Genomic DNA, 25,941 nt, shown 5'->3' with positions numbered 1-25,941 from the left:
TTTTTTCACCAGGGAGTGGAAGCAAAGGTGATTCATATTTTTGTAGTCAGATTTTTTTTATCCGTCTGTCTGACTCTGAATAGCTTCTTAGGAGGAAAGGCTGGAGGCATGGAGTCTATAGTCTGAGAGTTGGCCTTATCCAGGCCATGTGTGTGAAAGGTGAAGCCGTCGTGTGAGGTGTGGGGATGATATCCTGGCGTTGGACATGATTAAAGGCCTGAAATAGCTAGGTAGTTATTCAAAGCCACACGACCAGGGAAGGGCAGAGCTTTATCTGACTCCAGAGCCCTCAGTCTTGGACACTGTGCCTTAGAGTTTCTCAAATGCCACTTTTTAAACAAGTGCCCTCTAGGAAAAAATTTAACTTAAAGGCAAACCTTTCATGGTGGATTTGCATATTGTGGCAGTCCAGTTGGGGAAGGTGTGTTCCTTTGGGAGGCAACACCTTTAAGTGCTTCTCAACTGTTCTCCAAAGAGGTAGCTGGGCACTTTGCCTTCTTTCCTGGGTCGTGAAAGGGGTCTATGGGTTGATCATGATTATTCTTGATAAACTCTGACACCCGGAGAACAGGACCCCCTCCCCATGAACAGGACCATGGACATACTATGATGGTGCTGCTGGGCAATCAATGACAGGGTCGGGGCAACAGGCTCCAGGGAGAACTGGGTGGGGGGGGACCATGAGGAGTTGCTATCAGGAGGCTAAATGTCATGAGAGCCACAAATGCAAACCACATATGTAATTTAAAATTTTCTGAGCCACAATTTAAAAAGTAAAAGCAGGTAAAATAATGAATATGTTTTATTTAACCTGATAGATCCAAAATATTAATGAGATATTTTACATTCTTTATTTCTTCTTTTCTGGGGGTGGGGCCGGGGGTGGGGGTAATCCAGAGTGTATTTTACACTCACCACACATCTCTGTTTGGGCTGAAACAGGCACAGGTGGCTAGTGACGACTGAATGAGACCATGATGCGGGTCTAACAACACCAGTGATATTGCAGCCCCCTCCCACCAGCACTCACTCTCCCCACCCCTTTATTTTCTGTGCACAGTTATCACCGGATGAACTATATATGTCCTTTACTTGTCTCTCTCATGATTAATTAGGATACAGTCTAAACTGGTATTATAATGAATGAGCAGATGGATAGATGATAGATAGATAGATAGATAGATAGATAGATAGATAGATAGATAGATAGATAATGGTTTAAACAAAACTGATTTCTCTCCAGTCCAGAGGAGGCTGCCCAGTGCTGGGTGGGCAGTTCAGTCCCCGTGCTCTCCCTGAAGCCCAGGCTCGGTCTATATGACGCCTCTGCCAGTCTCAACCTGTGGCACTGATCTCATCCAGATGCTTCTTCAGCATCTTCATGGCTACACTCCAGTCTGAAGCACACCCTTTTTATTTTTCTATTTTAAGGACACAGTCCTCTCTCCCTACCTCCCTTCCTCTCTTTCTCCCTTCCTTCCTCTCTCTTTCTTCCTCTGCAAGGGCCTGACCCCTAGACAATACACTTCCCATTTGCTCCCATCTCTTTGGCCAGAATGTAGTCACATGTTACATCAAGCTGAGGTCTGCTGCCGGATGGGCCAGTGGCCAGCCAGTATGGGCAGTTCTAATATTAAAGTTGGAAGGAAAGAGTCGCCCCAACCAACTGGAATGTGTTGTTCACTGCTGTAGCCCCAGCAGTGGAGTACCAAGGGTAGGGCTGTGGGAGCATCACTCTGGCAGAAGGAGTATCTCATATGACATTATTAGAATTGCACGTACATACTGCTAATGAAAGCAGACTAAATGATAGTTGGTTTCATTGTTATTTTTAAATTCTCCACAGACCCTGCACCCCATATTTGCTGCATCAGAGAAGACTGCTCCCCTGTCCTGCCCTTGGTATGCTACTGAGCCCTGGCACCAAGGGTACTGGCTGGCAAATAGTAACTATTCGATATCTGTAGGGTGAATGAATAGAACTACCGCTGCATCCTTCCCTGTCATTGCCGCATCACAGGCAGTAGCCCTTAGACATGTCAATAGTTAGCTGCTACTCCCTCTTAAACCATGAGCTCCTTGAGCACTGGAACCGGCACCAGCTGTCATAGCTTGAGGTCAGGCACTCGTTAATGTCGGCTGAATGAAGGAACCAATAAAGTTCATTGAAGGGCTGCCCCTGGCCTACATTGAGCCAACTCCAGGCAGGAGTTTTCTGAGTCTTTTTCTCTTTGCCAGAGCAGCAGAGCCTGAGACTGGAAAGGTAGACTGGCTCCAATTTGTGTGTTACGTTATGCATCAGGTTAAGGAATTTGCACTTTGTCCTAAAAGCAATAGGGGGCCATCAACACGGCTTGACCAGGTGGAGCTTTAAGTGGAGATGTGACTTAGTGATAGGAGCATGGGCAAGAAGAAACTAATCGGCATTTTCTCAGGCCTTCTGGCTTCAGCTTTCTAGGCACGGGTGTTTTCTAGTGCTCTTCATCCATTTCTGAGGACACCATTCATTTGCCATCTCAACCCAAATGTTCCTCCTCTATTGTCCATTTTGGTAAGTGCAGTCTTTGACTCGTTCACTCTGCATCTATCCATCCTCAACATTCATGTAGCAGATACCTTTAGAAGGCATGTTCCTTTAAAGCAGAACTCTGCCTTGTCCACTGCTACATCCCTAAGGGCAGGAACAGTGCCTGGCACCTGGTAGACTGTCCCTAAATATGTTTTGTGACTGGAGATAAGGAGATGAGGTGGGAACTCAAATAGCATCTGTCCAATAGGGCACACAGAGTGCCCTTCAAACATTTGGAATCTGTTCTCATGTTCCCTCAAGTCTTCCCCTCAGGATCACCTCTCTGGCTCCTTCAGCCATTCCTCTGAGGACATGATTTTAGTTCTCTTTGCCAGCCTGGTCTCTGCTTTCCATGAGGGATGGTATATGCATGACCCTGTTGAACTCTGGTGCTCAGAGTGACACCTGATGCCCCAGGTGGAGTTTGGCCCAGAGGAAAGCAGGATGGCTCCTCCCTCATTTCAGAGTTCATTTCTACTCACGAGTGCCCCTAGTGTCAATCAGTCAACTATTTTAGTAGCTGCCCCCTGACCAGCAGAACACACCATCAACCAACACAGCATCCCCATATACCATAGTCACCTTCCTCTGTATCTCTTTCTACAGATTTTCTGTCTGCCAATCTGGAAGAGAAACTAGAGATCATTCAAATAAAACACATAATATCCCTGGCTCGGTTGGAGTGTCATCTGGTCAGGGCCCATACATAGGTTGTGGGTTCGATCCCCCATCAGAACATGTATGGGAGGCAACCCATCAATGTTTCTCTCTCTCTCTCTCTCTCTCTCTCTCTCTCTCTCTCTCTCTCTCTCTCCCTCTCCTTCTCCCTCTTTCCCCCTCCCTCCCTTCCTCCCTCTCCCCCTTCCCTTCTCTCTAAAATCAATTAACATATTATTGGGTGAGGATAAAAAACACACACACAATAACAAATGAAAAAAAAACACATTATAAAAGTGGTTATTAGGCCACTGCTATATCTCTGCAAATATTCTAAGCACAAGACTTTAAGCAAAATGATTACAAATCAAGGACCAGCGAGATATTTGATACTCCTTATGATGGGGCACTATACATTGTTGTACTATTGCAAATTTTCTTGATTTTATTAATTTTGTTATTCAGTGGATTTGGTTTTAACATTGGACTTAAGACATTATTATCATTGGAATTTATAAAAGAACATTGTGCCTGGCATGACATGAAGCCAACTAAGAAAACCCAAATTTGCCACTTAACTATGTGATCTTGGATAAGTTAGTCTTAAAATCTGTCTGTCTAATAAGACTAATAATACCAATAGTAGAGGGGACTGAGAAAATTCATAAAATGTGCAGTTTACATAATAACAAATACAAATATTTTACAAATGTGTGAACATATAAAAAATATATTTAACTTCACTAAGGAAAATAATGAAATGTTATCTTAAAAAGTGATAGTACCTCCCTAGCTGCCGGGAGCCGGTCCATCCTTGCTGTTTCAAGGGACCTGGCATATATGGCATACGGTTCTTAATATGCTTGCTCACCTTCTTGGCGCTGTGTTTTAACCAAGGTCACCTCTCCGAGAAAGGTTGAATCCCCAGGTAGGGATTTTCCCCTGAAGTTAGGGAGGGAATAAAACCCCTCAACTAAGTGCCAGGCGGGTAATTAATCCCTTTAACTACAAACAATCATGCTTAAACTACATAATCTTTTCTCCCTGGAATGGAGATAAGAAACGCCCTAACCTTTGTAATAGAAATTGACAGGATTAGAATCAACTAGTATAAATACAGATGCAACAAGACAACAACAGACAGAATTTAGAACACAGAACTAGAGACAGAAGAACTTCGCTGGAGAGAGCATGCCTGAGGATCCTGGAGAGGGACTGGCCTCAGAGCCTAGAGACAGAGCCTAGCGGGAGAACATGGCAAGGGATCCTGGACTGAACCTGACTACAGAAATTGGCAAGAGAGCCTGACTAGAACCTGGCTACTGAACCTGGCTAGAGGAACCTGGCTATGATGATCACCCGAAGGCTGCCTCCGTGTCATTCCTTCTTCGCTGACTCCGTCCACACCTTTGGGGACCCCTGGACCTGCTGGGGTTGGACCCCGGCATCTGGCGCCCGAACAGGGACCCCTAGGTAAGCGCCCCGCACTCGGGACGGATCAGACTCCACCGTAGGAAGAGGGTGGATAGTCTTCGCCGACTCCGTCCACACCTTTGGGAACCCCTGGAACAGGATTCCCTTAGGTAAGCCCCCACCCCATTGAGAACCTCCACACTCGGGACGGATCAGACTCCACCGTAGGAAGAGGGTGGATAGTCTTCGCCGACTCCGTCCACACCTTTGGGAACCCCTGGAAAAGGATTCCCCTAGGTAAGCCCCCACCCCATTGAGAACCCCCACACTCGGGACGGATAGGACTCCACCAGGGTGCTACAGACCCCCCTATAGAGGATAAGTAGGGTAAGAAGGTGGATAGTACAGAATTTAGATTAAGAAGATGTGCCATACTGAGTCTAAAGAAAAAAGACTCCGTATTGATCTTTTAACATATATGCTTGTTAGCAGAGGAATTAAGGTTACTCCCAGTCAGACAGAACATTTTATACAAGAAATACGTCCATGCTTTTCTGAGGAAGGAAAGGTGCCGGAAAGGTAAATGTAGAGGCATGGGAGAAGGTAGGCCCAAGGAGCCTTATCCTTAACCCCACTGCAGCCTTTCCACCCCGGGAAAGTGCAGGATTGGCAAGCTCTCCCTGGGGTGATAGATCAGGACTCAGGTAATAGCAGAAAGCGCCAATCCTACTCTTAAAATGGATACAAGAGAGCGTTTCAGGTTTTTCTTTTTAATGCTTGCTTTTAAAAAATAAAAAAGGGGGAATTTGCCGGGAGCCGGTCCATCCTTGCTGTTTCAAGGGACCTGGCATATATGGCATACGGTTCTTAATATGCTTGCTCACCTTCTTGGCGCTGTGTTTTAACCAAGGTCACCTCTCCGAGAAAGGTTGAATCCCCAGGTAGGGATTTTCCCCTGAAGTTAGGGAGGGAATAAAACCCCTCAACTAAGTGCCAGGCGGGTAATTAATCCCTTTAACTACAAACAATCATGCTTAAACTACATAATCTTTTCTCCCTGGAATGGAGATAAGAAACGCCCTAACCTTTGTAATAGAAATTGACAGGATTAGAATCAACTAGTATAAATACAGATGCAACAAGACAACAACAGACAGAATTTAGAACACAGAACTAGAGACAGAAGAACTTCGCTGGAGAGAGCATGCCTGAGGATCCTGGAGAGGGACTGGCCTCAGAGCCTAGAGACAGAGCCTAGCGGGAGAACATGGCAAGGGATCCTGGACTGAACCTGACTACAGAAATTGGCAAGAGAGCCTGACTAGAACCTGGCTACTGAACCTGGCTAGAGGAACCTGGCTATGATGATCACCCGAAGGCTGCCTCCGTGTCATTCCTTCTTCGCTGACTCCGTCCACACCTTTGGGGACCCCTGGACCTGCTGGGGTTGGACCCCGGCACCTAGCCAGTGTGCTAAGTGGTTAGAGCATCAGTCCACACACCGAAGGGTTTCAAGTTTGACTCCCAGGCAAGGGCACATACCTGGGTTGCAGGTTCAATCCCCAACCCCAGTTGGGGCCCATGCAGGAGGCAACCAATCGATGTGCCTCTCTCACATTGATGTTTCTCTCTGTCTTTCTCTCCCATTCTCTCTCCTCCCTTCCCTTCTTCTCTTCTGTCCACTCTGAAAAGATCAATGGAAAAAAATATCCTCGGGTGAAGATTAACAACACAACAAAAAGTGATAGTACTTAGGGAGACACCTTAGCAAGTAATTGTTAGCAGCGAGTGAGGGAAATAGACACTAAATCCTATACTGATGATAGAAATATAAATTATGGCAGTTTTCTTAGAAGACTATTTGGAAATACATGTAAAAATTCTTGAAGATGTGCATACTAGTACCTTTGACCTAGAAAACAATTTCAATGTTTTTGCCTAGAGAGGTAACATAGATGTATATAAAAATTCATACACAAAGATATTCATCTCAACAATTTTATGAATAATGAAAAATAGATACAACCTAAATGTTTAATTGCAGCCACTAAAAAACATATTTTAGAAGAATATTTAATGACATAGACTATACGTATTATATTAAAAAGAAGAAACTATGTCCAATATAATTCCAATTTGTAAAAAGAATTCATTTGTGTGTATATACTAGTATGTGTGCTTTGAAAAATATATGAGTCCTGGCCAGTGTGGCTCAGTTGGTTGGAGCATCATCCCATATACTGAAAGGTCTCGGGTCAGGGCACATGCCCAGGTTGCCAGTTTGATCCCTAGTCAGATACACAGAGGAGGCAACTGATGTTTGTGTGCCTGATGTTTCTCTCTCTCTCCCTTCCTTCCTTTCTCTCTAAAATCAATTTAAAAATAAGAATAAGTAAATAAAAAATATATGACACTTGTTCATGATTATCTGTGGGTTTAGGGATATGGTGACTTTAATATTTTTCTTTGTGTTTTTCTCTTTTTCAAAATTTCCACAACATTGTTTTTTAAAGGCTAAATTATGAATATCCTTACACATCTTGCAAGAATGGTGAGCATCTAAATTTAAATTATAATATCTATGTGGAAATGTCATACAAATTTATTTCATTATTGTTAGATATTCATTATTTCCTCATATTTTGCTTTTCTTTAACATTCCTTCTTGTTCTTCCTCTTTCCCTGTCCTCTCCCCTCCCTCTCTCCATCAAGCCTTTACTTTTCTTCGCATTTGGCTCTCTCTCTCTTCTCTTATGCCTGGCCCTGGCCCTGGGCTTTGCTCAGCTGCCGCTAGGAGTTAAGAGTCAAACAGTTTGCTGACCCTGATCTGAAGCTCAGTTGATTCAAACTGAGCAAGAAGTGAACAAGTTTCTTGCATTTCCTCTCAGACCTCTAGTAGCCCTGACACACATCCTGGACTAATCAAGACTGTGTGAAATGTACGTCCATCCATTCGGAGTTGAGCTCTTGTCATATAGGACCGAATTACCAACTTCTCAAAACTGTGGGGAGGGGGAGGCTGTTTTTTTCTTCTCCATCCCAAATGTTTGATGCCTCTGCGGTCCCGCACGACTCGAAAATAGCTTTGTCAAACAAAGCATGAACACTAGGAGTTTCCTGACATTTTCATAACTATGAGCATATGATTTGCAGTTCATATTGAATAACGATGTAAGAAATCTGCCAAGAGAGCTCCAAATACTATTTCCAGCACCGGTCCCTAACCAGTTACAGCTGCCTCCCCGCAGAATGTGAGCACAGACTACCAGGTTCTGTGGTTCTCCCGCTTGCAAAGTTTGTATTGAGTTACTGGGAGTCATTCTAATGGGGGAAGTCACTCTCCTGGCAAGCATTTGAGATGAATAAAGCTAAGGGTTTAATGTTCTAATGAAAAAATTTGTCAATATTTAAATCAAACGTGTGAACACTAAGTGTTTTTACATCTGTTTGCTGCAGAGGTTGTGAGGCGGTCTTTGGCTTCCCAGACACGAATAAAGTAGATAGATGCACTGTTAAACTTTCGAACAATGACAAAGGAAAACATGGAGTAATTGCTTCACTCAAAGCCTGCCAGGAGATTAATTGCCTACGAGATGTGTTTTATGCAGTGTCCAAAAACTGCAGAATCTACGGGAGTGCCTTGCTTTCGCTAGGAGAAAACATATGTCACCTCTCACCAACGATGTTTATGTCTTTTCACAAACCTGTCTTCTTTCAGCCTGAAGACATTCCAACTGGAAATGACTACAAAGCCAGGAGTTGATAGGTTAGGGGTGTTTAGTAATGCTTAAAATAATACCCTCATGGAGTCAGATACGATGCTGTACTCGGAGCCCAGTGTAACAGCAAGCTAGACCCAGGGGACTGGGAGGCCTTTTCGTTGCTGGCTGGAGAAACTGGGGGGAGGGGTGGAGAGCAGGGGGGCCTGCCTTTGACCTGCCAACTCTGAAACTAACAGATTTGGGGCTGCAAGGCTCTTGGGGAGCTAGCTAAGTGAACTTAAGAAATATGGATGGAACCTGTCTTGGTCCCCCTTCGGGACTGTATTCAAGCGAGAGATTGCTGAAGGCGGACGGTGCAGAGTCTGGAGGAAGTCTGCACAGCCGCAGCGGAGAAGCACAGAGTGCAGCTCCATAAACATGTATTGGGTGCCTTCTATGAACCAGGTTAAATGTGCTGGGCTCTGTTGGAAGTGAGACTGGGGGTGGGTTAAGCGACAAAGGAAAAATATGAACAGCTGCTCCACTTCAGGAACATTCTGCCTCAGGGAGAAACAGACATCACAACAAATAGTCCTAGTACCATGAACTGAGTGTGGGATGCTAGAGAGAGCATCTTCTCATGGACTCATCTAGCAGTATCAGGAAAGCATCTAAAGGAAATAAAACTGAACTAGAATGGGAAGGATGCAGGGTAGTGATCCAGGTGAAAAGGGGGAGGATGGATTTCTTGGAAGGGAAACAGTCAGGACACAGATGTCTCTGATGATGTGGTATGTTCAGAGACTATATCCCTTTTTTATCATGAGGTCCTAGAGTCCAAGGTGGGCAATGGCAGGAGACAGAGCTGAAGAAGTGGGTGAGGCTGGTCACCGGGGACCTGGTGATCTCTGTTAACGCGCTAGGCTGTCCCCCGGGGAGCGTGCAGTGGAGAATCACTGAAGTTGTGAGCAAGAGATGACCTGATCCACCTCTTAGGTAGCACATTCTTCAGCGGCAGGAAAGATCAATAGACAGGGTCCAGGATGGAGACAGAGAGGCGGACCAGCGAGGAGGATACTGCAACCGTCCTGGTGGGATATGCTAGGAAATTAAACTACAGTAACCATAGATAGTTAGGATGGGAAAAGACATTAGAATTAGAAAGAACATACCACATAGTTCAGTTTCTACGTTATACAAATCGAGTAGCTGAGGACAAAAGAGGGCGAGTGACCTATCCAGGGTTACATGGTAATAAAGTTTATTGGCAGCCAAATCAGAACCAAGGACCCTGGCCTTCTGATTTCCAGCCCACTGACTTTTCCACTCAGCAATGCCAGGATCAGTCCCAGAATCCTGCCTGTCAGACAGTGCCCTAGAGAAGCCTGGAATTTACTTGGCCAGCATTTTTCCTGTTAATATTTAGGGGGCGGGAAGAGTGTTTGCAGCGTCAAGCCAGACTGCCTGGGAGCCGGGGCGGGGAGTGTCTTTTCTGTTCATCTTCTTTCTCTCTCTGGCTTTAGATATCTCCCTTAATTTACCCTCCTCTCCTCCAGAAAACCTTCTCAACTTCTGCTTATGAAATTTTCTCCCTTCTGCTGAGTCTAAGCAGTGAAACAAGACAATCTAGTACCTCCTCTCAAGCTTGCTTTCTCAATATGTGAATCTGACTTCTGTATCATTGTTAAGGACTGTGACAATTTGAAGGACAATAAAATCAAGATCAGCTGTTCGCATCTACACTGCTTCCTTTGCACATATAACCATTTTACATAGCAGCATTATCTGGGCAAAAATAGTGTTCTGCGTTGTCTTTTTCAGTAAGTTACATGTGTACATATTTTTATGTATATTTGTATCAGCTTTATAGTATTCCTTATGGTGGAAACAGCAGGAAATTTGGAGTGAGGCCTAAGGCTTTGGGTAAGAGACTTCATTTCCAAACCTCAGTTTCGTCAACTAGAAAATGTGGATATTCTGCAACCTGGAGGGTACCTGGCACAGAAAGGATCAATCCTACTCCCACCTTTTTGTGGTTGTTTCATAAGGCATTATGGTATCTTCATAAACATCGAGGTATGATTACAAATGGTACCCATAGCTCAAAGTCAAGGGTCATTTGTTTTAAAGCTGAGAATATTTTTGATCACAGAGTAAAATCTTGATACCTTGTGAAAGTAGGTAGAAAAAAATAAAGAAATGTAAGGTTAATTAGCTAAGAAACCTGTGGCCTTCCAATATCATACATATTGAAGTAACCAGAGTGTATTGTATACCTGGAGATGGCCGTGTGGTTTATGGAGAGCAGAACTAAAGTCATGGGGAAATTGGGTGGCTGGGGTGGGGAAGTGGAAATTAATTATGAATTTTCAGTTGTTACATGAACTCAGGTTCCCTCTTTGCTGAAGTTAATAAAAAGTGGGAGAAATTTAATTCACTCATTAAATATTTATTAGGTGTCAACGACTTGACACCTACCAGGTGCTGTTCTAGGCAATGGGGACATAGCAGTGTCCCTCCTGTCCCCGTGAAGTTTGTTTATAAATAATAAATGATTAATGCATCGATGCAGAGCATATCTGATGATGCTAAGTGCAATGCATAATCATCAGTCAGATAAGGGCAAGGGGGAAAGTGGTGGGCATGAGGTCAGAGAGGTGTGGGGGCAGAAGACTATGAAAGGACTCCATTTTTTACTTAGCATGAGAAGAGAAGCCATTGGAGAAGTTTGAGCAGAGGAGGGATATGGGCTGGTTTATGTCCTAAAAGGATTCCCTCCACCTGCCATGTTGAGAAGAGCTGGGAGGCGGTGGGGGGAAGGGGGGATGTCCAAGAGTGTGAGTAGCAAGACCAGTTGTGAGACTTTTGTGGAGGGAAATCATGCAGAGATAATGGTGGTCTGAACTGGAGCAGGAAAGGTGTGTTATGGGTAGATTTTTGAAGGAGGAGGTAAAAGCATGAGCTGATGGTTTGAATATGATTATGAGAGAAAGTGTAGAGACAAGGAGAATGCAAAAGATTTTTGTTATAAACAATTATAAGGATGGAATTGTTATTTACTGGGGTAGAGGAAGAATTCAAGAGTGTTCTTGAAGGGAAATAAGCATTCAATTTTAGACACATTGAGTTTGAATTCCTTTTGGATACCCAAGTGGAAATATGGAGACTGAAGTTCAGAGAGTGGCATGAGCTAGAGATATGACTTTGGGAGGAGACAGGAAGATCAGGTTAGGAGGTGAGAATGGAAGGAAGAGGTCTGAGGACCAGGCCTAGGGATCTTAATGACTGAAATCTTGAACTGGCAAACAAGACTAAGAAGTCACAGCCAAAGAAGTGAAGAAAACCAAGAGAGAAGAGTAAAAGAAGGAGTTTCCAGAAGGAGTAATGAACTGTGTGAAATGCTGCTGCTGGGTCAGTAAAGGTAAAGACTGGAAATTCACTGTTGGATTTAGTAACATGGAGATCATTGACCTTAACAAGAGCTTTCAGTGGGATGGCAAAGCAAAGACTTGCTTTCGGTGAGTCCAGAAGCAATTGGGAGAACTGGGGAAAGCAGGTGTAGACATCTCCTTTGAGAGATGTCTGTGATAAAAGGGAACAAAAAGAAAAAGCGAACGTAGCTTACCAGGGACAGTCTGAAGAGAGTTTGTTTTAAGATGGGAGATATTATAGCACATTGGTGTATTGATGGGAAAACGACCCACAGAGATGGGGGAGACAGTGATACAGCATAGACAAGGGACAGTTGCCAAGCCATGCCCATGAGTAGGTGAAGAGGCTGGGATCCATGTGCTCAAGTCCATAGTTGGGACTGAGAATGGAGCCCATCCCCTGTAATTGGATGGGAGCAGTTTATGGAGCAGACCAAGGAGGAGTAGAAGCAGCAGTTTGGTCAAATTTGCTTTTTAAGGGCTAACCCCTAGGTCTTAGCTTTTCTGACTTCATAAGCCACACCCACTTCTGTTCCCAGCATGTCCACAGAGTTCACACACATGCATAATGCTACACATGACTAGTCTTTGGTACAATGAGAAGGAACTCTAAGATACAAATTATTTTTTTAAGTGGGAGAAAGAGCTTCCAGCTAGAAATCTAAGTCAATGTAAACACTACACTACAGTGGGGCATGGGGTGGGGGATTTTTAGGTTTTCTTCTCTGGTGCCTAGAATAGTATTGATTTCTAGACTAAAATAAGGCAGAAGGAGAATTTATATTTCACAAGCAACTATCATGAGCAAATAAAAACGTGTATGCATTACTTAATAATCCAGTTTTACAGACGTGGAGGCTCAGAGATAAACACCTGGCAAAGGGCACATGCAGCTGGAAGGCAGCTGTCATTCCACCACACTGTGCTCTGCCCACCTGATTGTGAACTTGGGAAAGTCACATAGCCACTCACTCTTGGTTCTTTCACCTTTAGAGAGGGTTAGACAAGAGGCCTGCAAAATCCTGTTCCAACTCAATGACTCCATAAGATGGGGGGCCCCGTGGACAGCTATATGGCATGGGGCCTGTCCTACGCTCACAATTCCCCTCCACCAACTCTGCAAGCCACCCCTTACTGTTCCCTGTCACCTCTGACACAGGCACAGCTCTCTGCATAGAAACCATGGGATGACCTGTACTCTGTATTGTGTTTATCGTAGGCTCTTGAGGGAGGTTGTGGCCTCTGCCCTTTACAGCTGAACCTACCATCCTGGGCCTAATCTCCAGCTTTAGATCTCTAGTCCCTCTGTTTGACACTGTCACTGATCACACCATTTCCTGGTGTCTCTTTGTCTTTAGTATAAAATCTACTCTCTTCTCCTTTTATTATTATCACTAAAGACCCAGTACACGAAATTTGGGAACTCGGGGCAGGGGGCAGGGGGTGGGGGGGGCTCAGCCCAGCCTGCACCCTCTCGCAGTCCGGGACCCTACGGGGCATGTCCGCCTGCTGGCTTAGGCCCACTCCCGCCACCACCGCTGCGCTCACCAGCCATGAGCCTGGCTTCTTGCTGAGCATTGCTTCCCCTGTGGGAGCACATTGACCACCAGGGGGCAGCTCCTGCATTGAACATTTGCCCCCTGGTGGTCAGTGCGTGTCATAGCGATCGGTCATTCTGCCGTTAGGTCATTTTGCATATTAGCCTTTTATTATATAGGATAATTTTGAGGTGGCAAGTTTAAAATAAGACTATGTTTAAAAAGACTAAGGGAATATGAAAGCATGATGTGAGTACACAGGGAAGGAATGGTATGCTGAACCTCTTTACTCCCATAAACCCTACCTTTGGGCCCATCCTTCCTTCCTCCCCACACCCAGCACCCCTTGCACCACCACCCCCATTACTCCCATTAAGCCTCACTCTGCCTCTTGACTCCGCTTACCTTGGCTAGTTAATCCATGATTTGTTGAATTGTTCCTCTTTTAAGCTATCACCTCCTCTAGAAGCCTTCCCAGTCTCAGATGAATACCCTTCTCCTATTCTCAGCACAAGGCTTCAACACATGTGTTGGTTGAAAAGAATGGGAAATGTGAAAAGAGAGGGAGAGAGGAACAGAGAGGGAAGGGAAGGGGAACAGAGATTATATTTATATCACTTATATTTCTCCCTTTACTAGACTGTAAAGTCCTGGCAAATAGAAATTATATCATTGGTATCCAAAGGCCACTTTTCCACTCTAGTTAAAGCCTCCAGATCCACCCCTATTCTTCTTTCTCCTTAAAGGACCCATTGGATTTCACAGTCCTGTTCCAGGGACCCCTTGTTTAACAGATCGCAATCGCAATATTCCCATTTGGTGCATCACAAATCAATCTCTATTCTAATGTGAATTTCTGCCTCGACTACAATTTTTAAAAAATGTATAAATTCTATGTCTGGCATGGGCACCTCTGCATTGCCTTATTTTGGGTTGGGGATAGGGGGTTTAGGGAGGCATTAAACACTTGCTTTTTATGGAGGCTAGTACAGTAGTCCCCCCTTATCCATGGGGGTTATATTCCAAGACCTCCAGTGGATGCCTGAAACCATGGATAGTGCCAAACCCTATATGTACTATGCTTTTTTCCTATACATACATATCTTTCCACTTAAAGGAAGCACTTTACAGCTTCTCTTTGGCATATCTGAATTGCCAACATCATTTACTCTTGCACCTCAGGACCATTATTAAGTAAAATAAAGGCGACTCAAAAACAAGCACTGTGATACTGTGGCAGTCCATTGGATAACTCAGAAAGCCACTAAGTGACTAACAGGCAGGTAAGCTACACAGTCTGGGTACACTGGACAAAGGGATGATTCACATCCCAGGCAGATAAGGGGGAGCTGCTATAGTCTTTCATAACTGCCATCAGCAGAAGGAATAAGAAGCAAAGCTGAGAAGAAACAGGAAAGCAAGGATTGGGGATCGGGTTTCACCCCATTTCTGAGCACCAACATGAAATTAAAACCCTCCTAAGAAGTCCCTAAATTCCTTTTACCACTCTTTCCACAAACCTTCTCCTTTTTCAATCCATGGCCCAAGGCATAAAAGGAAAGTGAAAAAAAAAAATCAAAGCAATCCTAGTAACATTTGTGGTAGAAAATCTGACCAGATTGGTATGTGTGAATTTCATATTATTCTAAACTCCCATTATTCTCAATGGGCAGATTTAGGGGGTGGTTTGAATGCCTGATGTTTGGAGACCTGCCAGAGAACATCTAAAGGGTTTCTAATGAGAAGTGGGTGGGGGACGGGGGGCGGGCGTTGGGGGCTGCAAGTATCTCCTATGCATTCCCTGCTCCAGCCTGAGCTGGCCCTTCCTAGGAGGACACGTGAAAACACCCAGGGCTTCTTAGAAGGTGCAAGGCTACCCTGCCGCCATGGCCTCAGTAAATAAGAGAGGGCAAAACCCGCTCATTCTTTTCATTGGTGATCTTCCGCAGTCCTGCAAATACCATGCTAGTGCAATGCTATTGTTTTCTAATGTGTGTTTAAATAGGAATAAAATGTATTGCATGCATAATTTTCCCCAAAATTACATTTGTGAGATACAAGCCTGGGTAATTCTGCTCCCTTTCCAAAGTGAAACGCAACCCTTGTGTTTCCAAACATCGCTGTGAAGCGAGGCCAGTACCTTCTCATTTCTGAGTTGGACACAAGTAACTATTATGTGCTGCTCTGGAAACTATGACAGAACCGTATTCATCTGTTTGTTTTAATGGTTCATAGCCAAGAGGAAAAAGAAAGTTAAAATTTTAATTTAATTTTTTAAAGCAAAAAAAAAAATATGGTGTGAGAAAGAGCGAGGGACTCTTTTGCTAAGGAAATAACGTGTTAACAATGGTTGGGATTCCGAGGTGGGAGACAGCCCGTAATGCTGACACGGACACCTCAGAGGCATTCCAGGAGGAGAAGGAGGGGTACCAGAGTGAGCAGAATTCTCAGCCCTGTAGATTGACGTCTTCCCTGTGAGTCAGAACCCCTCTGGGTGGACGTGCCTTGCTTGGCTCACTTTGAAAGCTGATGACCTTTGAAAGGTCAAGTATGTTGACTCCTAACCCTCTTTGATGCCCACTTTCAGATTGGTCTTTAGAAAACAGAGAGTGTGACATAACTTTGGGATCCCATATCTAACCTGTAATTTCTTGACCACAGCCACCCTGAGGCAGAGTGTATTCTTGGCTCTTCCGACAACCCTCCTTCTCTCCTTCACTCCACCAGCTCTTCCCGCCTCCACCTGTATTTTTCCTGATGCCCCTTCTCTTCCAAGGTGTGTATGTGAAAGCTGACAGGACAGAGTATTTCCCCGGCTCCTGCTGGGCATTTAACCAAGGATGCTTCAAGGCTCCAAATCTTCTCAGGAAAAGCAAGGAAGTATTTTTGGAGAGGTGGTAACTTTTTGACCACATCAGAATATCATTTTTCTCTGAGTTTCTGTGTCTCTCATCTTGTATCTACATTGGAATAATTCTGCAGCCTCTGCTTCGATCTTTCATTTTATCATGTATCTCCCTTTTTAATTAAAAGACAGAGCTGACTTTCAGCTTAAAGAGATCTGACTGCACCTCCCAAGGGAGAACCCTGCCTCTGAGCTGGGAAGCGTTGCACCCAGCCCTGAGGTTCCTAGAGCTGGGCCTGGGAAGCACTGTGTGCTATGCTTTAACCGGACCCACTAATATGTGGCCTGATTTACAAATTTAAAAAGGGATACTTGCCATGCATCTATGGCCACAATGGTCTTGTGGGAAGGCACTGGTAAGTTATTTTTGCTTGGCTGAAGAGAAATTATTTCCTGCGTGAGAAAAAAGAACCCACACGTTGCTAAGTCGCGCACTAAAGCATACCTAGGGGCACTGCAGCTCTCTGAGCTATGTGATGGTTCTCCTTCAGATCGAGATTCAGGTCTTTGGGGGCAGGCATCTTGATGTGATTTCATCTTCATTCCATAAAATGGGGCTCTTAGTTAAGAGGGCTGAGTGGGGTCAATTCCAAAGTGTTGGGTTATTTCACTCACTACAACCTATCCCTATGAAGCTGCCATGGGGGGTGGGCAGAACCACCCTGGCATTCCAGTTGAAGAGCTATGAGCCTCAGAAAAAAGCAGCCTGCTGATACTGTGTAAATTATCAATGCTTCTAGCCAATTAGTCAGCTTGGAAAGAACCCACAAAATTGCCCCCCAAATCTCTCCCCAGCTCTGTAGCTTCAAATTCCAACCACTGTCCCTCTTCCAAAGTTCCTCTACCTTGTCCCTTGTGTCTACATGAGATCTTTTTTAAATTGAGGTGAAATTCACACAATGCAAAATCATCCATTGTAAAGTGAGCAATGTAGTAGCAGTTAGTACATTCACATGCTGTGCAACCACCACCTCTGTCTATTCCAAAGTATTTTCACCACAAAATTAAATTCTACACCCATTGACTAATTACTCCCTATTTCTCCCTCCCCTGGCTCCTGGTAACCACCAGTCTGCTTTCTGTTTCTGTGGATTTACCTATTCTCGAGATTTCCTATCAATGGCATCATTTGATATATAGCCATCTGTGTCTGGCTTATTTCACTTAGCATAATGTTTGGAGACCCTTCCATGTTGTGTCGTTTGAGTACTTCCTTCCTTTTTTATGACTGAATACTATTCCATTGTACATATTTCTCACATTTTGTCTAGCCATTCATCTATTGATGAGCGTTTGGGATTGTTCCAACTTTTTTTTCCTTCTCTCTCTCTCTCTCTCTCTCTCTCTCTCTCTCTCTCTCTCTTTGCTATAAATAGGACCACTATGAACATTGGTGAACAAATATTTTTGTTTGAGTACCTGTTTTTAATTCTTTTGTTTAAGTGAGATTTTATAGTTAGCAGAGTACCTTTACACCCATTCTTTTCTCACTAAGGAAAGGCATGCATTTTAAAGGGATCTTCTTACCCCAAAGGGGAATTTTTAGGGCCTAACTCATTAGCGAGAATCAGTTCAGCTGGTTTAGTCTACTAGCCCTGCCCCTGTGCCAGTGTAAAATCTGACGAGGAAGAAAGTTGGGGGCATGCCTGGTATGAAGAAAGGCCCATCCCATTTCCCCTAATGCTAACATCTGGCCTCCTATGGTACAATGCGCTTCTCATTTTCAGAGAATTCCCTTCTTTGCTCACTGACCTGAGCAGCTTGCCCAGCATTTGTAGCGATGGACTTGCACTGTCGCTGTCAAACTCCTTTGGGCTGCGACTTGCAGTGGCCGCGCATCCCTTTCCTTGTTCTACGTGCTTCCTGGGCGGACCCTTCTGCTGCCACAGTGGTTGCGATCACTCTCGGCCCCTTTTGACAATCCCTTATAAGCTCCTCCCCCTGGGGAATGGGGGCGACCCTGGCTGTGCAGGGCAGGCTGTGTTTGCTTTTCTGTCACATGACAGCGAGTTTGGGGGGGTCCAAGAGGCTGGTGATGTGGCCACTGAATGACCTTTAGGAGAAACATGAGTTCCCATCACAAAGCAACCCTGCATCCCCACATCACCGCGAGGCGAGGTAGCCGTGCACGGCGGTGCGGTGCAGCCGCTGTGATGACCGGCTGAAATGCCACTTGCCCTTTCAGCCACACTTTTCTTCTCTGTAGCACAGCCTTGGCGCACTCCTTGCAAGTGCCCTTGTGCTCACGCAGCCTTGCCGCGTCATGTTTTTAATTTGCTGAGCATGGAGGGCATCCAGGATGAAAGAAGTGTACGCTGGAGAAAAGCATGACGCTGATGGATGCTGGAGGAGCGCTGGTTTCTCTCCAGCCCAGGCCAGCAGGGAAAATGGAAAGGATAAAAGGCACTTGTGACTTTACATTTAAAAGAAAACCTTTGTTGCCACCCGGCATCTTCACAGTGCAAAACCCCTGTAGGTAGTGCCAACATTTCCATGACCAGGCCATTTGGCAGGAAGCTGTGGGCCATGGTTACAAGCACTAGTTTGGGGCAAATCTAGCTATGTAACTTTGGACAAGTTCTTTACTCTTCCCAACCCTCAGTTTTCTCATTTGTAAAATGGGAATAATTATATCTTCACCTTCTTTATAGGACTGTTGTCAGGATTAAATGACTTACTGTCAGTTTTTTTAATTAAACTTTAAAATTGTATTTTTATTCATTTCAGAAAAGAATGGAGAGGTAGAGAGAGATAGAAAATCAATTATGAGAACAGAATCATCCATCAGCTGCCTCCTGCACACCCCACACTGGGGATCGAGCCTGCAACCTGGGCATGTGTCCTGACCGGGAATTGAACCATGACCTCCTGGTTCAGAGGTCGGTCAACACTCATCCACTGACCCAAGCCGGCCAGGCTTAATGTCAGTTTTATATTTAAGTGAAACTTCGTGCCTGGTACACAAGAAAGGCACCTTATAAAGTCCCTTATTTATAAATTAGGCTGATTGAGTTAAAAGAGGGTCTGGAAAAGCAGAGAACGTCATTACGGATCTAACAACACGGTGTAATGGCTTGAGCTTAAATTTTAAGTTTAAATCCTATGTCCACCACTTACTGGCTTTGAATTTGAGCCACTTACTTAACTTCTCTGAATCTGAGTGTCTCGCTCTGTAAAATACAGAGGATAACGCTGCCGAAGGGGCAGCTTTGAAGAGAGCACTTAGCACAGTACCCAGTAGGGAGAGTGGCAGGCACTTAATACCTGTTTGTTTTTCTAGTGCTGTGGTTCTCAACCACATTCAAATCACCCCAGAGCTTTTATAAAAGCATGAATGCCCGAGCTGTGTCCCCCGAGAGAGGGATTTAATAGGTCCGAGGTGGGGCTTGGCCTTGGTATTTTCAAAGCCGCCTGAGGAGAGTCGTGTAAGCAGCCAGGGCTGAGCGCTGCTCCCCAGCAGATGCCGTTTGTTGTTTGTGTTTGTGCGTTTCGTGTGAGTTTTTTAGATCTGCCCCCAAGAGACTGGCCAGAATGTCAGGAATTCTGGGCACAGTCAAAAATCCAATCCACCTGCAGCTCGAAGCCTTTCATGGACAAGAAATGTTCGGCAAGGGAGTTGCATTCCATTTTATTCTGGAAAAAAAAGTATTCAAAGAGTCTATTTAGAGTCTTGAACTGGAAAGGTGGTAAGAAGTTTAGCCTAAGCCTCTCACATAAAATATGGGAACTCCCAGTCGGTTGGGGATTTATAATGGAGGGTAATTCCAGGGTTTTGTCCTCCCAAGAGATATAAATTGAGGCCTCGAGAATGTAGTGTGGGGGAGGAAGAGGTGTTCTCATAATGACACCTTACGAGTCCGGGGCTCCGCTAATGCCTGCGGATAGAAAGGCATCATCTGTAATAGCAGGGGACGGAGGGAGGTGTCTCAGGACTTCGGCTTCCAAGATGCAAGTCTAGGTCATCCAGAACCTTCTTTCTCCCTATGGGTTTATGGTATTAGTTACCCAATAAAAGTGGGGTTAATTTTACAACCCAAGTTAAATGTGAGCCAAAAAGACTTCAACATTGCTCTAGGATTTATGAAAGTAAACATCTAGAGTGCTTGCAGGATTTTGCAACATTAAAATTTCAATGTCTTTATGTCGAGGATGTGATATATTCATCTGTAATCGTATTTAAAGGTTGTATTTTAAAAGTTTTGCAAGAGACTATTTTCAAGTCTAAACTAAAGATACTTCCCCCATCTCCACCTTCAAAAGGACTGTTTTAGTGACTAGGGAGCAGAAAGCAGCTGAGAACTAGTGTCTTAAGAATCAGCCCTATCAAGTTTTTTGTTTTTTGTTTTTTTTATTCACCTGGTTTTCTATTATACTGGGCTCTCTAGATTCCCACATTCAACCCTCACCCCATAGTCCTGACCATAGTCCTTGTTACAAAGTAGGAGCTTAGTAAATAATTGTCCTTAAACATAAGTGTCCTCTTTGGTCATTGTAATAATCCTATATAATAAAACCCTAATATGCAAATCGACCAAACAGCAAAACGACTGGTCGCTATGATGCGCACTGACCACCAGGGGGAGGCGCTCAACACCAGAGCTGCCCCATGGTGGTCAGTGTGCTCCCACAGGGGGAACACTACTCAGCCAGAAGCCGGGCTCATGGCTGGCGAGCGCAGAGCAGTGGCGGGAGCCTCTCCCACCTCTGCAGCAGGTGGGCATTCCCCAAGGGGTCCTGGACTGCGAGAGGGTGCAGGCCAGGCTGAGGGACTCCCTCCGCCCCCCCTCCCCGTCCCCCAGTGCACAAATGTCATGCACTGGCCCTCTAGTTTAATAATAATCACATTACCTCTGTTTGGCAGGCTGCTCATGAGTTTTGGCTGATAGGGTAGAGAGGTCAACTGTTACCATCCATATATGTGGCTCAGAGGCTCAGAGAGCTTGCCTAAGGATATGAGAATATTAAACCCAGGAAGGGAATTTTGTTTCTCCTGACTTTGGCTTTAAAGTACTTTAACTTAAAGAAACCAGAGGAAAAATGCTATTTTGTTCAGACGATGTATTGATTGTAGCCGGGTTAACAGAGAGGAGGAACACCCTGGGTGAAAGTCTGCCTGTCAGTGTGGAAGGTGGCCTTTGGCTGTGGTCTGCCTCTGAGGAACAGCTGTGCACTCTGTACTCCGGTGTCTTGCTTATCACAGGCCCGTATGGTTTCTTCCCAGCTGCACCTAGCCTCTCACCCCGTGGGGCCACCTAATTGACATATCAGTTAGCGTGGTTCTTGTGCAGAATTCGCCCACGCCTTTGTATCAAATGAAGCAGAAATAATCTGTTTAAAAACAAAACAAAACAAAAACTGTAGAACATGTGCCCAGATTTTCAATTCATTTCCTCTTTACTCTTATAACTACTTCATCTTCCAGCCCATCACCAGCTGCGAAAATAAAAGTGTTTTCTCCCATATTTAAGGATGATTTTGTGCTTCAGGATGGTTTTCTGGGGGTGAAGGAAACTTGACCAATGTGACCAACAGATGTTTTAAGTGATGGATGGAACTGAGGAAAAGTTTGATTCCTTAGCCCAGTCTTTAGGATACTATGCTCAACTGCGCCCCCTAGTGACTGTTGAGGGCATTGTGCAGTCAGATCCAACTGTGTCTACGTGTACAGTATGTACTGCATCAGTTAATGTCTATGCTCTGTTTTTAGAGATGAATATGAAGAAGATGGATTCTGTCAACCATACAGAGGGATTGCATGCGCAAGATTTATTGGCAACCGCACCGTCTATATGGAGTCTTTGCACATGCAAGGGGAAATAGAAAATCAGATCACAGGTAGGTAACACCACTGACATTCTGTTTATACCTTGAATAACTATTTTTCTCACCAATAGTTTTCTTAAGGTCCTCTGTTGGCCAAGGGTTAGGCCAGGCATGGGGGTTAGGAGCAGGACCATAAAGAAGCATGAGATATGATCATTAAAATATTACTAAAATTGGCATTAAAATAATTTATTGAGTGCTGCTCTTAGAGGAAAAGGAAGCTTTGAAAAGCCTCACATTCACTTAAACACTCAGTAAATATTGCTGAATGTCTTTGATGTACCTGGGCACTGGGGTATATGATGGTGTGGAGAATAAGGCAGGTTGTTTCTGCCCTCACAGAGCTTACTGTTTGGAAGCCACATCATGTGGACAGAAAGGGAATGAGTTTAGAGTCTAGGATTCTGGACTCTAATCCCTGAATTGCCATTACTGTGACTTTAGGGAAATCTCTTACTCTCCGTGAAAATCTCTTTCTTCATCTGTGACATGAATGATGAGGCAAGATGGTCATGGATCTCTTCCTGCTCCAGCTCTCTAGAGTTTGCCCTTCATTTTTCAGAATTGTAAGCATCTTAACGGAGATCTAATAGTGCAGCACTTTTTAGCACACATGAGTTAGGTAGTGTAGGTTATCTTCTGTGAGTTTGCACACCTAGTTCTGGTGCTTAGAGCCACTTTGTACCTATTGCAGTTATTACACCTCTGTGCCACGCACTCTTGCAAGCCATTCAAATTGCCTTTATGAGATTCTACTAAGGTTTCCAGCCTTAGTAAATAAAAATACAGGCCATCCAGTTACATTTGCATTTTAGATAGACAACAGATCATTTTTTAAAAGAAGGTTGTCCCAAGTGTTTATCTGAAATTCAAATGTAACTGGGTGCCTTGTACTTGATCTGGCAACCCTGGGACTTAAGAGAGGTCAGAACAAACCCAAGGTAGGCACCGCGAACATCAAAAAGTCCAGAAACTGTGTCCTGTGAGGAATTTGAAGGAACGAAGAGGTGGCTGCAGGAGCTACTTAACCTCGAGAAGCACCAATAGGAAGATGTAGTTGCCATTTGCCGAAGCCCTTGGGCTTTCAAGGGGAAGGATTCTGGGAAGTAGGGGTGATGGAGAGGAGCTGCTGAAGGCACATTTCAACCTGGTATGAGAACGTTGAACATACTTTTTACTAAGTACTCATGAAAATAAATGGGAGTTCTGTTATAAATATTTGGTCACCCGTTTATAAAAATCCTCTCCAACATTTTCAATGGGCATCAGCTTACTGGAAAGTATTACAGTAAAAAAAAAAAAAAAAAAATCCAGTGAACTTTGTTTAACCCTGCATTTCCCAAACTACTTTGGCTATGGAACCCTAGTTTCTCCAACGCTATTAATGTTCTACATAATCATTATTCGGAGGAACATTCTTTGGGAAACAATGTACCAACAACCTCTGAGGCTGCCTTGTGAGCAAGCCCTTTGTCAGTGGAGGAATGCAGAGGGAGGCTGGCGCTGGCTTGGTGCTGGGAAACCGTGCTGGACCTGAGGTCAGGCTACGTGACCATTAACATTCCTTAATACTCACTGGGATAACTGAGTTGTGCTCTTGGAGAACTTCTAAGCGAGCTGCCTCCTTTTCGGAAGATGGCGTAGCAAGTATTCAAGCCACAAAGAAATTAAACAAGTTCCCCAAAGTCACCCACCAGCTGAGAGGCGAAACACAGACCGAGTCCTGCACTCAGACCCAGCCACCCCGTCCCACGCGTCCTGGCCTGCAGCTGTCAAATGCTTCAGAAACCTCACCGAACCAATAAAAAGTACCGGATGAAACACAACGTTCTGTTGCTTTGTAGTAAAATGAAAAATATATTGTCCTTTAACCTAATTAATTCTTTTTTATTAGGAAATGGTACATATGTAACTTAATCCTGTGTGTGTGTTTTTTTTTAACTTTATAGTCAAAATGATTTTTTTCAAGACAGTGAAAGTAAGCTGCTTAGACATCTGACATGAATCTCCTCCTCTCGGCTTGCCTGTCTGAGCCCAGCAGATCCCTTCCAGTGGGTGTTTATATCTAATACTTGTTGGCTAGATCACCACAGATCAACCCCAGCCCTGGGAGTGAATAACTGTGTTTGTTTTCCAGCTGCCTTCACCATGATTGGCACCTCCAGTCACTTATCTGATAAGTGTTCCCAGTTCGCCATTCCTTCCCTGTGCCACTACGCCTTCCCGTACTGCGACGAGACCTCTTCCATCCCAAAGCCCCGTGACTTGTGTCGCGATGAGTGTGAAATCCTGGAAAACGTCCTGTGTCAGACAGAGTACATTTTTGCAAGATCGAATCCCATGATTCTGATGAGGCTGAAGCTGCCCAACTGTGAAGATCTCCCCCAGCCAGAGAGCCCTGAAGCTGCCAACTGCATCCGGATTGGAATTCCTATGGCGGATCCTATCAATAAAAGTAGGTGGGCTCTGGCCGGTGTGGCTAAGCAGTTAGAGTGTTGGCCCTGGGGAACCGAAGGGCCTCAGGTTTGATTCCCGGTCAAGGGCACGCACCTGGGTTGTAGGTTCAATCCCCAGCCCTGTTGGGGGTGCGTGCGGGAGGCAACTAGTTGATATAGACACATTAATATTTCTCTCTCTTTCTCCTCTGCCTCTCTCCCCCTCCCTCCCTTCTTTCCACTCTCTCTAAAAAAGAGCAATGGGAAAAAATATCCTTGGGTAAGGATTAACAAAATAATAATAATAATAAATAAATAAATAAATAAATAAATAAATAAATAAATAAATAAAAGTAGGTGGTAGCCCTGGCTGATGTGGCTCAGTTAGTTGGAGCATCATCCCATATACCAAAGGTGGTGTGTTCAATTCCTGGTCAGGGCACATACCCAGGTTGTGGGTTCAATCCCTGGTTGAACAGGAGGCAACTGATCTCTTTCTCTCTCTCTCTCTCTCTCTCTCTCCCCCCCTCACTCTCCCTCCCTCCCTCCCTCTCCTCCTTCCTCTCTTTAAGATCAATTTAAAAAAAAAAAAGTAGGTGGTAGCCCCTGGCCCTCTGTGCTGCCTTGGGGGTCAGCCACCCCATGGCACAGTAAAAACTAGAATTTGATCCACAATAATGGTTTCTACTAATAGATTACCTTCCAATGGGCTAAATATATACCATATGTGGTCTACTTTCAAGAAGCTTCATGAAGATAATAATTTTAAAATATTGTTGCTAGTTCCTCAATGACTTAAAAATAGAATTACCGTATGACCCAGCAGTGCCACTCCTGGGTATATACCCAAAAGAATTAAAAACAGGTGTTCAAACAAAAACTTATATGCAAGTACTCGTAACAGCTCTGTTCACAATAACTAAAAGGTGGAAACAACCCAAATGTTCATCAGTGGATAAGTGGATAAACAAATTGTGGTATATCCACATAATGAAATATTACTCATCCATAAAAACCAATAAGTGTCATTCACCCATAAAAAGGAATAAATATTATTCATCCATAAAACAGAATAAAATGAATTATTATTCTACCATAAAAAGGAATAAAATCTTATGGCAACATGACTAAACCTTGGAAACATTATGATAGTGAAAGAAGCCAGACTCCACTATGTGATTCCATTTATGTGAAATATCCAGAATAGACAAGTCCACAGAGACAAGAAACAGATTAGTGGTTGCCAGGGGCTGGGGAAGGGGGTCCAGGGTGGTGGGAAATGACTGCTCAATGTGTATAAGGTTTCCTTTGGGGATGATTTATGGTTCCAGAACAAGATAATGTGGAGGTTGCACACTATTTTGAATGTTCTAAATGCATTAATGGTAAATTTTATGATATGTGTCGTGTACCACAATTTAAAGATATGTATATGGGTCGCTATCCTCTCTCTAGCCTCTTACCACCCT

The 25,941-nt window shown here is 44.3% G+C and overlaps 1 protein-coding gene across 3 annotated transcripts in view; it reads left to right on the top strand.

Moving 5' to 3' along the window:
* Window positions 1-25,941, top strand: part of ROR1 (receptor tyrosine kinase like orphan receptor 1) — a 397,078-nt gene that overhangs the window by 334,006 nt on the left and 37,131 nt on the right. For all 3 annotated transcript variants that reach the window (XM_059689301.1, XM_059689300.1, XM_059689299.1), the window contains 2 exons: window positions 21,922-22,049; window positions 24,175-24,492. In XM_059689301.1, coding sequence (XP_059545284.1) covers window positions 21,922-22,049; window positions 24,175-24,492 — 446 coding nt within the window. The remainder of the gene's footprint in view (window positions 1-21,921; window positions 22,050-24,174; window positions 24,493-25,941) is intronic.

This window comes from Myotis daubentonii, chromosome 3 (genome assembly GCF_963259705.1).
Source record: "Myotis daubentonii chromosome 3, mMyoDau2.1, whole genome shotgun sequence".
In the NCBI taxonomy this organism is placed as follows: domain Eukaryota; kingdom Metazoa; phylum Chordata; class Mammalia; order Chiroptera; family Vespertilionidae; genus Myotis; species Myotis daubentonii.
This window is presented reverse-complemented; position numbering and strand designations above follow the sequence as displayed.